The sequence below is a fragment of the Sinocyclocheilus anshuiensis genome, unplaced genomic scaffold (assembly GCF_001515605.1).
Source record: "Sinocyclocheilus anshuiensis isolate Anshui unplaced genomic scaffold, SAMN03320099.WGS_v1.1 scaffold522, whole genome shotgun sequence".
NCBI lineage: Eukaryota > Metazoa > Chordata > Actinopteri > Cypriniformes > Cyprinidae > Sinocyclocheilus > Sinocyclocheilus anshuiensis.
Genome location: NW_015544185.1, coordinates 1,120,780 through 1,132,575, shown reverse-complemented (window position 1 = coordinate 1,132,575; position 11,796 = coordinate 1,120,780). Strand labels below are relative to the sequence as shown.

At 36.3% G+C, this 11,796-nt stretch overlaps 2 protein-coding genes across 6 annotated transcripts in view; one reads left to right on the top strand and one right to left on the bottom strand.

The window, feature by feature from the left end:
• The window catches only part of LOC107696462 (uncharacterized protein C3orf18 homolog), an 11,285-nt gene extending 8,167 nt beyond the window's left edge, over nucleotides 1-3,118 (top strand). For 2 of the 3 annotated variants that reach the window (XM_016496804.1, XM_016496805.1), the window contains exons 2-5: nucleotides 490-869; nucleotides 1,484-1,509; nucleotides 1,683-1,809; nucleotides 2,802-3,118. In XM_016496804.1, coding sequence (XP_016352290.1) covers nucleotides 597-869; nucleotides 1,484-1,509; nucleotides 1,683-1,809; nucleotides 2,802-2,882 — 507 coding nt within the window. In that variant the 5' untranslated portion in view covers nucleotides 490-596 and the 3' untranslated portion in view covers nucleotides 2,883-3,118. Of the gene's footprint in view, nucleotides 1-489; nucleotides 870-1,483; nucleotides 1,510-1,682; nucleotides 1,810-2,285; nucleotides 2,320-2,801 lie in introns of all 3 variants that reach the window. The other variant, XM_016496806.1, reaches the window with a different exon arrangement.
• Nucleotides 3,119-3,204: 86 nt separating this feature from the next.
• Nucleotides 3,205-11,256, bottom strand: LOC107696422 (high mobility group protein HMGI-C-like). 3 transcript variants are annotated; one of them, XM_016496740.1, is made up of 7 exons: nucleotides 10,991-11,256; nucleotides 8,535-8,696; nucleotides 8,260-8,343; nucleotides 8,113-8,160; nucleotides 7,589-7,621; nucleotides 6,598-6,723; nucleotides 3,205-3,242 (listed from the first exon to the last, which is right to left on the bottom strand). In XM_016496740.1, exons 2-6 carry the CDS (start codon nucleotides 8,637-8,639, stop codon nucleotides 6,634-6,636), a joined length of 360 nt encoding a protein of 119 aa, XP_016352226.1. In that variant the 5' UTR covers nucleotides 8,640-8,696; nucleotides 10,991-11,256; the 3' UTR covers nucleotides 3,205-3,242; nucleotides 6,598-6,633. The 3 variants fall into 3 exon arrangements, with proteins under 3 accessions (XP_016352226.1, XP_016352225.1, XP_016352224.1); XM_016496739.1 differs by lacking the exon at nucleotides 3,205-3,242 and adding an exon at nucleotides 5,822-5,851; XM_016496738.1 differs by lacking the exon at nucleotides 3,205-3,242 and having other exon boundaries at nucleotides 6,305-6,723.
• Between the last annotated feature and the right edge of the window lie 540 nt (nucleotides 11,257-11,796).

The following is an 11,796-nucleotide window of genomic DNA, read 5'->3' as shown; positions in this document are numbered from 1 at the left end:
AAAAAATATCTGCATGAAACCGAAACAGCAGACGAGCTGAATGAGACGCAGATTCACTCTCTGCCAGCAGGTGGCGCTTAAAGCGTTTCCTTGGTTTCCGCTGTAAACAAAGCAGTGCTGCACTTATGAACATTAATAGGCATTATACAGAGGCAAGAGGAAAAGAAAAAATAAAAGACCGTAAGTTCCCCTCAGACATACATTCATATAAACTCCTGCCCCTAATTGAATCGCGATTTGTTTAGCATCTCAACCGATTTGAATCGTCACATATTTAAATCGATTTTCAACCGGCTCGCGGTTAATCGTTACATCCCTACTTACTTTATTACCATGTTTACTTTTTTTTTTTTTCATTTTATTCCGTTATTATACACTTTTCAATAGACCCCTTAGCTGCCTATTTCGGTAGGTTAGTAGTCAGCATGTTAGCTCACTTTGTTTAAAAATGAAGCCAAATTGTATCTAACATCAAATGTTCATTCACAGGATTCTTACAGGAGTTCAGGAGAATCATGGCCGAGGTCTGCAGGAGGACTGAATCCCAGTAGGGTTGCCTTCAAAACGCACCCGGCTCGCCTCCGTGACGCAGAAGCATGTCTCTGACCTCCACCCAAACCCTGGCCCCGTTCCCGGCCCCCACTCTCTCCCTCACCACCTTCACTCCCGTTCTCACAAGTTCAGCAGAGCCCAGAACTGAGCCGGAGAACGTGACGTTCAGGACCACCTTCCGCTCCGTCATGACGTCCGTCAACGAGACCAGCCTGAACTCCACACAGCTGCCCGTGGCGTCGGTGGAGGGCGCCGGGATGGGGATGGTGCTCGTGCCCTTTGGCATCATCACAGTCATTGGGCTGGCTGTTTTCGTGGTACACCCCAAAATGTTGTCATTGTTACTCAACACAAACACGTCAAATAAAATTGATCAAAAGTGCCAGTAAACACTTTTATAATGTTACAAAAGATTTCGAATAAATGCAATTATTCAGAACTTATTACAGAATCCTAAAAGAAAATGTATCAGTTTCCACAAAATACTAAGCAGCGCAACTGTTTTCAAGATTGATAATAATCAGAAATGTTTTTGAGCAGAAGATCAGCATATTAGAATGATTTCTGAAGGATAATGTGACACTGAAGACTGGAGTAATGATGCTGAAAATTCAGCTGCGCATCACAGGAATAAATTACATTTTACAATATATTCACATAGAAAACTTATTTGTAATTATATTTCACAATATTACCGTTTTTACTGTATTTTCGATCAAATAAATGCAGCCTTGGTGAGCAGAAGAGACTTCTTTCAAAACATTAATGCAATTGTATTGATCTTTTGAAAAGTTTTCCTAAAAGTTTAATATAAGTAGCTATATTTCAAATGACACTTTCTCTTTTCTGACAAAATTGAGTCTTGATGTGGAAATTGACTTAAAGTCACGCAGATTTTGAGTTACATTTACATTTTTCTTCTCCTCGCCAGCTTCTGTACATCAGAAAAAAGAAAAGGTAAGACATTTCACATTCCTGTATCACTCCACTACAGTCTAAAAAAAATCAAAGGTTCTTCAGTGAATATTTAATGCAAGACCGAAATCCCTTTTTGGGTCTATTTGGAACCCTCTGATGTTTCCCACATAGAAGAGTGTCCTTAATGAAGCTGTGATGGTTTTCTTCTACAGGCTGGAGAAACTGAGACACCAGCTGATGCCCATGTATAACTTTGATCCAGCTGAAGAACAGGATGATCTAGAGCAGGAACTCTTGGACCACGGACGAGACGGAAGCCCAGCAGGACCAAACTCCAAAGTAAGAGAACACCACCACACGGGTCAAAGGCAAAGACATACAAACAAACAAAAATGTTAGGGCATACATTGCTGATTCTAAACTAAAATGGTTATTGTTTTTGTAGATAGATAGATTGATCGATTTTGTGGGACCTGAAGGATTTTTCTGTAGAACAGCGAGCAGTTGAACTGTTTTCTAACTGTTGTAACTTTTATGTCAAATATCTTATCCAGGTCAGTATTTAAAAAAATAACATGCATTTTGTATGATGATCCCTCTTATTCTGGTCAAATAATTAACATTTTGCAGATACTGCAAAGTATATGTAAAACTTTGACCACAACTCTATAATATATAATTCTAATAAAATAAAACTTTTATGGAATTTATTACAAAACTAAGACAGCATGGTGAGTCTCTCAAAATAATTTATGCCATACATTTTGGAATGTTTTTTCTTAATTTCGATTTCTACCATTCTCATCTCTCTTAAGTTCTGACACCAGGTTGTGTGCTTTGTTATTTGTGGTAAAGTATTAATTACTGTAAATGTGTCATTACCACACATTCATTTAATATCACTAATACTCAGAGGCGGACAGTAACTAAGTACATTTACTTGAGTAAATTTACTTTTGGTACTTAAGTACTTTTAAAAGCAAGTACTTCTGTACTTTTACTTAAGTAAAAATCTGTCTTTACAACTTTTACTTGTAATGGAGTAATATTTGACAAGCAGAATCTGTACTTTCACTCAAGTAATGGAGTTGAGTACTTTGTCCGCCTCTCATCATCCACATTTAAACTCTCCTCCATTTGTGTTCTGGCACTAGTAGCCTCATTCGTCTCATTCTCATACGGTCAACATACCAGAATTCATTTTATTTCGCTAATTCATATTTGTGCAATGTTTCATTGTAGAACTAGATTTACATTTGTATTATTTATATTCTATAACCGTCAATATCCTGTATTGTTTACTTACTTTCACTCTCTCTTTCCCGCCACAGACACTGACCACAAGACAGGGAACAACTCAGAAACCCAGTCGACTTGTTTTCACTGACGTGGCTGATGCCATTAATGCATGACGACACTCACATGCTGCACAGGAAGAAGGGGACACAGAAAACTGGACACTGGGATTCAGGAATATTTGCATGAACTTTTGGTACGATATAATACACTAAAAAAATCTAATGTAAAACATTGGGTTAATTGCTGCTTTTGTAGTTATTCATTTCTTAAGCCAAAGTTACAGCCCGAAGTGTTAAAGGAATATTTCACTCCAAAATGAAAAATAAGCTGAAACTTGACTCACCCTCAGGCCATCCAAGATGTAGAGTTTGTTTTTCATGGGAACAGATTTGGAGTAATTGAAAATGTCATCACTTACTCACCAATGGATCCTCTGCAGTGAATGGGTGCCGTCAGAATGAGAGTCCAAACACCTGATAAAAACATCACAATAAACAAATCCATCAAGGCGTTTTAACTTTAAACCGTCACTCTTAGCCAAAATATGAGTCCATAATCCATAATAACACTTCATCCAGTGAAAAAGTCCATCCCCTATCCCCACTCACATATTAGTTTACAACTGTTTTGGCTTGTAAATGGTGCATGATCTATGCATATTTTTCCCACCTGATTCAGACGAGATGAGTTTTTCACCGGAGAAAGCAATATTATGGAGGATTCATATTTTAAATTACTTGTTGATTATTGTGATGTTTTTATCAGCTGTTTGGACTCTTATTCTCACGGCACCCATTCACCTCCTATTCCTTTAAGATCATTGCATTTTTTTGACCACTTTGAATTTAATTATGACAAAGAACATAAACCCAGAATCTCTGAGTGCAAATGACAGAAATTGTTGCAACAAATAAACAATGATGAGAATATTTTTACAGTGTACAGTGACAAATAAGACATTACACATTTTAAGGACACTAGTCTTAGTTAGTTTGGTGAATGAGAGAACTACGTGATTTATTATTTATACACAGCTGAAGAGGGTTCTGTGAACTGATGTGCTTACTTAAAGGAAGTACGTGAACTTACCCTGAGAATAGAATTTTTAGCTTTAAAGTTACATTTGTTTCATTTAAATTGTGATGAAGTGTGTCAGACATGACATCAGTCAGCCATTTCAGAGACAGTATTATAAAGATCTTCCAAGTGACATGAACTCACTTTTTCCGATCATTGAACAGTGAAACACAAAAGTTCTGTCACAGAGCCTGTGAATCTACATACATTATTTTTATTTTCCTGTGTGTGTGTGTGTGTGTGCGCGTGCATGTCTGTCTGTGTGGTTGTGTAGATGAAATAGCAAAATGTAAAAATTCTCTGTGCACCACAAACCAGCGGCGGATCATTTTAAAGACATTTTTAACTTTTATGACTATGAAGGACATAATAAAAAGGATATTTACACTATGTGCAGGTGTGTTCTTGAAAACTAGGGAATCGTTTTGGATAAATGCAATAAAGACAATAACTGATGGATCACGTAAACGTGTCTCAAACAGGAACTTTATTCACTGACATACAGCTGCATAAAAAGCATTACTGGCCTTTGAAAGATATAAAAAAGAGGTATGTTACCTGAGGCACATCGTCAAATGTTTTAATACGTAAACGACTTAGCTGACACTATATACCATGATGTATTTGAACATTGCTCGATTGACTTCACATCAAAAACTTCCTGATCAGAAAAAGGATCTTTTTTGAACAATATTTTGGTACCATTATACCTGTTTTTAAATGCATCTACTTTATCTGAACTGTAATATTTAACACAACACAACTGTATTGACAATAGGAGAAGCTTTAAACATCAGTCATGTTGTAAACATCATCCGCATACCAGCGCAATGACAATTCATAGCAGTAAAAATTAGACTGGATGATTAAAAAAAAAAATATATATATATACTAATTATGAAAATATAGTGCCAAAAATGTTATCCTGTTCCAGAGACTGGCCATTGACAATATATGTGACCCTGGAGCACAAAAGCAGTCTTAAGTTGCTGGGGTATATTTGTAGCAATAGCCAAAAATACATTGTATGGGCCAAAATTATCGATTTTTCTTTTATGCCAAAAATCATTAGGATATTAAGTAAAGATCATGTTCCATTAAGTTCTTTTGTAAATTTCCTACTGTAAATATATTAAAACTTAATTTTTGATTAGTAACGCATTGCTAAGAACTTAATTTGGACAACTTTAAAGGCGATTTTCTCAATATTTAGATTTTGTTGCACCCTCAGATTCCAGATTCATCAATGGAAAGCTTATTTATTCAGCTTTCAGACGATGTATAAATCTCAATTTTAAAAAACAGACTGGTTTTGTGGTCCAGGGTCACATATGCATTTAAAAACAAATGACAAATCATCCATTGTCTAGAACGAGCAAACAAAATCATTGAGGTACTGAATTTCACCATCATCATGTTGTGAATTATAATGATTGTTGTTTTACATAATTAATAAAGTCATTATTCTCATTTGGTGTAAACAGACACGTTTGAATCTGTTCTTTCCATTGTAAACATTAAAATAAAACAAGAAAAAGAACATTATACATTAAAATCAATCATTTAAAAAGTTGCAACATTTGATTGAGGAGTACATTTCAAGCTTTGGCAATATAATGTTTCCAGAATCCTGAGAAGATTAAATAAACCTAATATAACCAGGCATCATCCATACACGGTGATCCATATTACAGTTTCTAAATGTTATTATCTTTGGATTTTTTAATTTCTTTGTAATCCCAACATCTGGAACATTAAGTCTGGCCGTCAAATTATGCACAATAAAAGTGTTTTAAGTTCAAATTTTATTTCTAGTTGACTTTAAAGGAATAGTTTACCCAAAAATGAAAATTATCTGAACATTTACACACCTTCAGGACATCCAAGATGTAGATGAGTTTGTTTCTTCATCAGAACAGATTTGGAGAAATGTAGCATTATATCTCTTGCTAACAAGTGGATCCTCTGCAGTGAATGGGTGCCGTCAGAATGAGAGTCCAAACAGCTGATAAAAACATCACTATAATCCACAAGTAATCCACACCAATCCAGTCCATCAATTAATGTCTTGTGAAGCCAAAAGCTGCATGTTTGTAAGAAGCAAATCCATAATTGAGGCATTTTAACGTCACCGCTTACAAGCATAAAAAACAGTCCAAAACAGATCTAAACAAATATGTTATTGTATTTTGATGCGAGAAGACAACAGAAGATGAACTTTTCCACTGGAGGAAGCGTTATTGTGGATTATGGACTCATCTTTTTGCCAGAAGCGACAGTTTAAAGTTAAAACATCATAATGATGGATTTGTTTCTTACAAACATGCAGCTTTTCACTTCACAAGATGTTAACTGATGGACTGGAGTGGTGTGGATTACTTGTGGATTATTGTGATGTTTTTTTATCAGCTGTTTGGACTCTTCTGATGAAGAAACAAACTCATCTACATCTTGGAAGACCTGAGGATGAGTACATTTTCAGCTAATTTTTCATTTTTGGGTAAACCGTTACATTAAGAATCCACATAATAAAGAGAAGACATTATTTTCAGTTCTTAAAATGGCAGTACAACTTGCAGACAGGTGTTCACCATAAAGACTTGTGATGGAAGTATACAGATTTTAGGGTCACTTTTGACAAATGTAGTCTGATCTTGCCCAGGGCACAAAGCGAGTCCTCAATTTTGGGCGCAATTTGAGCACTGGCACATATTCACTCTTTACAGTGTACATGGAGGCATTGAGATTTACCCCTGACGTAGTATCAAAGTCAACACTGAGGTAGTTTTAGTCACTCTCCTGCGATGGTAGCTCAGTGGGCAGAGTCTGAATGGGGGGCTCCTCTGTTGACTCCATCCCTTGAACCGCAGGATGAGGCTGGGTGGAGAGGAAAGAACACATGAGGAATGTGTGTGTATGTAGATGTGCGTGCATGACCTGAGAATCATGACAGTTGGAACAGGAAACCAAGAAATGTAAGGAGCTGTGCTGGATTTCCCTTAAACACACCGAGTCATTTATCTCGGTGCTAACCTGAGGACTATATGAGTAACGGGGAGTTTTGCACGGTTTCTGAACACATCGCCCGTTTCAAATCTGCAACTCTTGACAGTCACTGATTGACATGCTTATCAGGTTTAGTTTTTAACGGAATGAGACAATTCTCATGTAGAACTATTCATTTTGTTCATTATGGGTTGCAAACAACTAATCCATATGATCGATAATGAAAATAATCGACTCGACTAATCGGGTTTCATTATTAAGTCGAGTCAGTTTAAATGAGTGAAAAACATTTCGATGAAAACGGTTGTATATTTATAAAGTGAGTACTAATTGTAAGGGCTTACGTTTTTTTTTTCTACTTTTATTTAGCAAGGATGCATTAAATTGATCAACAGTGACAGCTAAGACATTTATAATGTTACAAAAGATGTCTACTTCAAATAAATGCTGTTCTTTTGAACTTTCTATTCATCAAAGAGTCCTGAAATTTTTTAATCACAGTTTCCACAAAAATATGAAGCATCACAACTCGGTTTCAACCTTGATAATAATAACAGATCAGCATATTAGAATGATTTCTGAAGGACCATGTGACACTGAAGACTGGAGTAATGATGCTGGAAATGATATTTATTCATTTAAAAATATTTTTAAAACATATTTTGACACTGGAAATGATAAAAGTGTATACTGGAAATTATATGGATTTATTAAAATGTTATATGTTTTTTTTTACCTGCTGTTCTTCCTGATGAATGGTCTTCTGAGGCTATAAATTAAAGAGACAAAGAATGTGAGAGGAAAAAGAAGACATTTCTACCTTTTAAAATTGCTATGGCTCAGAAACATCTTGCCACTTGTTTTGATTTCCCTCTCTCCAGCTCAACACAAAAACAGCAAAGCAAGAAAAATTAAGACTTCTTTTTGGCATAATATGCACTTAACAATAAAGCCAGGTATATCCAATCAAGTACATAGGGTAACGTTTGATTCCATATTTAAAAGGGTTATAAAATAGAAAAAGGGATTTTGTTTACTCTTTTGAAAGAGTAATGAACAATGAAGACATAATGTACTAGACCAGACAAATTACAAATGCTAAGCTGCAGAAACCACTCATTTATTACAATTTTCAGGTCATATATGTTTTAATACATTTAAATGTATTTTTATTGCATGCAATCTCTTTTATATTTGAGTTCATCAGATGCTCATTTAACCATGCGGCAGAGATTAAAGGAAAGTGTGTGTGATTCTCACCCATTTTCTTGGTCTACCTCGAGGTCTCCGTACTCTAGGTTGCTCTACCTACATCCAACAACAGATGAAGGAATGAGAGAGCATGTTGTATATCTGAACAAGAATCATTCAGCTTAAGTTTAAGTGCTCTCCAGTAAGTTCTCTTACTTTGGCTGTGACCCGCTGGCCTTTATTTTTACTGCCTCTCGGCCTTCCTCTCGGCCTCCTGGGAGCAGAGGTTTCAACAGGCTCCTGAGGGATTCAGTTCACTTGGTTTTATTTAATTTATATCAGCTTTTCTAAAAAAATCTTATCTATCTATCTATCTATCCATCCATCCATCCATCCACCCATCTATATCTATCTATCTATCCATCCATATCTATCTATCTATCCATCCATCCATCCATCCATCCATCCATCCATCATTGTGTCTCTCTGACCTGTGGTTGTTTGCGAGGTCGTCCTCTCCCGCGTTTGGGAGCTGGTACCTCTTCCTCTGCGGCCGCTGCCTCCATCTGACCTGCTCCAGTCTCCTCCACATCCATTCTGATCCCAAACCTCTTCAAACATGCATGGATACACACAATCTCAACGAGATGGATCTGGAAAAGAAAGAGCTTTACATCAGCGTAAAATCCAACAACGTGCTCTTTATTTTGCGATAATGACCAGCTGACTGTACATTATCCTACTTAGAACATGGCTACTTACCAAATAGATAAGAAATATTGATTTAAAATTATATAATTTTATTATGTGAGAGAAAAGAGAGCGAGGAGTGATACGAAAGTCATGAAACCAGCACAGCTACTGTATGTAGGTCAATTTCAGTTTAATCTCAATTATGCATACATATTTTACTATATATACTTTTTGCATATGAATGCATCTAAAGATGAAAACATGCAACTACTTGCTAACTTAAAAACAGTTAAGCTGATTAAAAACCACTGCGGTTTGAGGCGTGAGAGGTTTAACTCAACATAAATCACACCTCAACTTGCATAAAGTCCTCATCAGTCTTATATATTTCTTATATATGACCAGAAATCTTTCTCATAATTAACTTCACATCTTCAACAGTCACTGCTGCTCTGACATCATCTCATTCCTACAATGACACAGATGTTAGTCATAATTTTAACAGTAACAACCTGGCGTGTGAGAATATGAAATTGAATTGTCATGAGGCTATATAATTTCTAGTGTCTAAAAGTGGAACAAGTATTCAATGCAGACTCTTCAGACCTAATGCTGCATGTTCATATGATAGGTAATTTAGTGGCCGTGAATGTACATACACATGAATTTCATCAGTGACAGCTTATTTAACCCCTGCTGGCAGAGAAGGATCTTCTAGGAGCCTGTTCAATGGCATCTATTCACATGAAACATAACTTTCCATGTTCCTCTCATGCATATATAACTAACCGCTCTACACCATAAACTGTCTCAGTGGCTCCTAATAAGTAGACCGAATAAGCTTTACATGCGGCAATACTATTGTACTGTTTGATTAGCATATTCATTTGCAATGGTATTTAAAAGTCAACGTAAGATACTTCATTCCCATTATGGTAGATTACAAAAAACAGGGGTTTTGCACGTATATTTTGTGGGAATAAAGTACTTTATGTAGCAGGCAGCACCAACAAAATAAGTATCCAAATGTACCATAGTAATGTACCATTCTTGGAAGTACCACAGAGTGTTATGTAAATATCATGAGACAAAAAAATCTGTACTACAGTATATATCTAATTACAATGAAGTGAACACAACAAAAATAAAATTATAAAATTATAAAATAAAATGTCTGGAATGGCGGGAAATGGCGCACGAGCTACTCAGTGTGTTTTTTAGTGGTTTTTCCCACTTTTTCCATTTGGTTTCCACAGGAACTTTTTCCATATGGTGGGCAATTAATTACGACAGCCCACATTCTTCACATACGTTCAGACCTACAGAAAAATGTAGCTGGCGGTCGTGAACTACAGTGCGTAACGAGCACGCTTTGTGGTGTCCTGAGGATGTAAACACAGCCCTAGCAACATTTAAACAGGCAGAGGCAACATTTGATTAAAGACACTACAACAACAACCTCAGCGGCCAAAGAAGAGAAAAATGACAAGTAATAAACACAACAACAGAGCTCAAATAACTAAAAGTAACTACAAGTACGATGGCATTACCATGTTTTTGTGGAAAAGATACCATGGCAGAACAGTTTTGGACATACCACATGGTGATTCTTTAGTATTATTGTAAATACCATGGTATATCAATATGGTATGGTATATTTTGGTATACCATGCTATATATATATATATATATATATAAGTATTATAAAATACCTTATTTCTAGCAAAATGTACTGTAGCGGTCCCATGGTACAGTGATAGTATCAGTATATACCATAGTACTGAAACATTACGTACCATGGTATTTATATGGTACTACAGGGTACTTTCAAAAATAACAGGGTACTGTCATGATTTTTACATTTGTATTTAATTATTTTTTATTTTCTACTATAAAAAAGTACCAAAAATAATACTTGTCGAAATTGTATTTTTCAAACATGCAACATGCGATATCAAAAACTAACCTGCGATATCCAGATACTGATTAACATCAGATTTCTCTTTCAGTACTAATATCAGATTTCTCTTTCAGGGACTGCAGATGAAAATTAGCCTGAATGACTAAATCTGGCACATTTACATAGTAGACTTGTTTACTCATGTTAATTAATATGTATTGTCCCTTTTAAATAAAATAAAAACAAACAAACAAACAACCAACCAATAACAAGACAACTGTAGCATAAACTAAATTGATTTGTAATTAAAAAACAATGTCATAAATTGTAAATATCTCGGGTAGACCACTTTACCTGGCTTACGTTGTCCTCAGCACTTCTCGATCAGCTGGAGCAGCGGCTTCGCGTGTGCTGAGACCGCGAGAATCTACATCAACATAACATGATTTGCATCATTGCTCGCCCCGCCTCCTTTTACGCCAGATCCTCACGTCAATCATTCTCTCAGATCTGCCGAACTGAAGCACGCCACGCCTCATTTTTGCTCGTCTTCTTGCCTCTGCAGTTCTTCTGTTGCTGTTAGTAATGGCGTCTTGACGTCCGTCTCCATCGCTTCCTTTTTAACAACGCTGCAAGCGAGCGCGACGCCGCAACCCGAAGGTATCCGATTGGTCGGTGGATGCTGACGTCAGGTTGCGCGTTCTAATTCTACGCGTTGCGTTTTCTTGCCGCTTAGGCGGCTATTCTGATTGGTTAACTTGGTGGTTTGTACAGTCTGTGGCGTCGCATAGAAAGTACATAGTACATAGAGTCATGAATGACGCCCATGTACACTTATTTAAAAGATAGGTGCTAAACAACTGACAACACGACGAGTTAGCAATCACATAAACCTGTCATCAGGTTTGTCTCAAGCCTAGGTTTACTAGGTTATTATTATATCTGCTGCCTCAGTGAAACGACCATAAATATTAGTAAAAACGTAAAGGAATGAGTAATCAGGGATTTTTTCGTATCCTTAAGTATTTCAAGAAAACAAAATTAGTCATTGGCAGAAGAATGAGAAACCACTAGAAAAAGTACCATGGTATGACTATGAATTAGCTTCAGTGATGGATGATTTTAATATATCATGGCACTTAAAATCATGTACCATTGTA

Excerpts from the sequence above, each read along its gene's own strand:
- LOC107696422 (XM_016496740.1), bottom strand. The coding sequence starts at position 8,639 with ATGGATGTGGAGGAGACTGGAGCAGGTCAGATGGAGGCAGCGGCCGCA. Across the intron at positions 8,161-8,259 it reads GCCAGCGGGTCACAGCCAAA|GTAGAGCAACCTAGAGTACG; the intron begins GTAAGAGAACTT and ends TGTTGGATGTAG. Across the intron at positions 7,622-8,112 it reads GAGGTAGACCAAGAAAATGG|CCTCAGAAGACCATTCATCA; the intron begins GTGAGAATCACA and ends TTTAATTTATAG.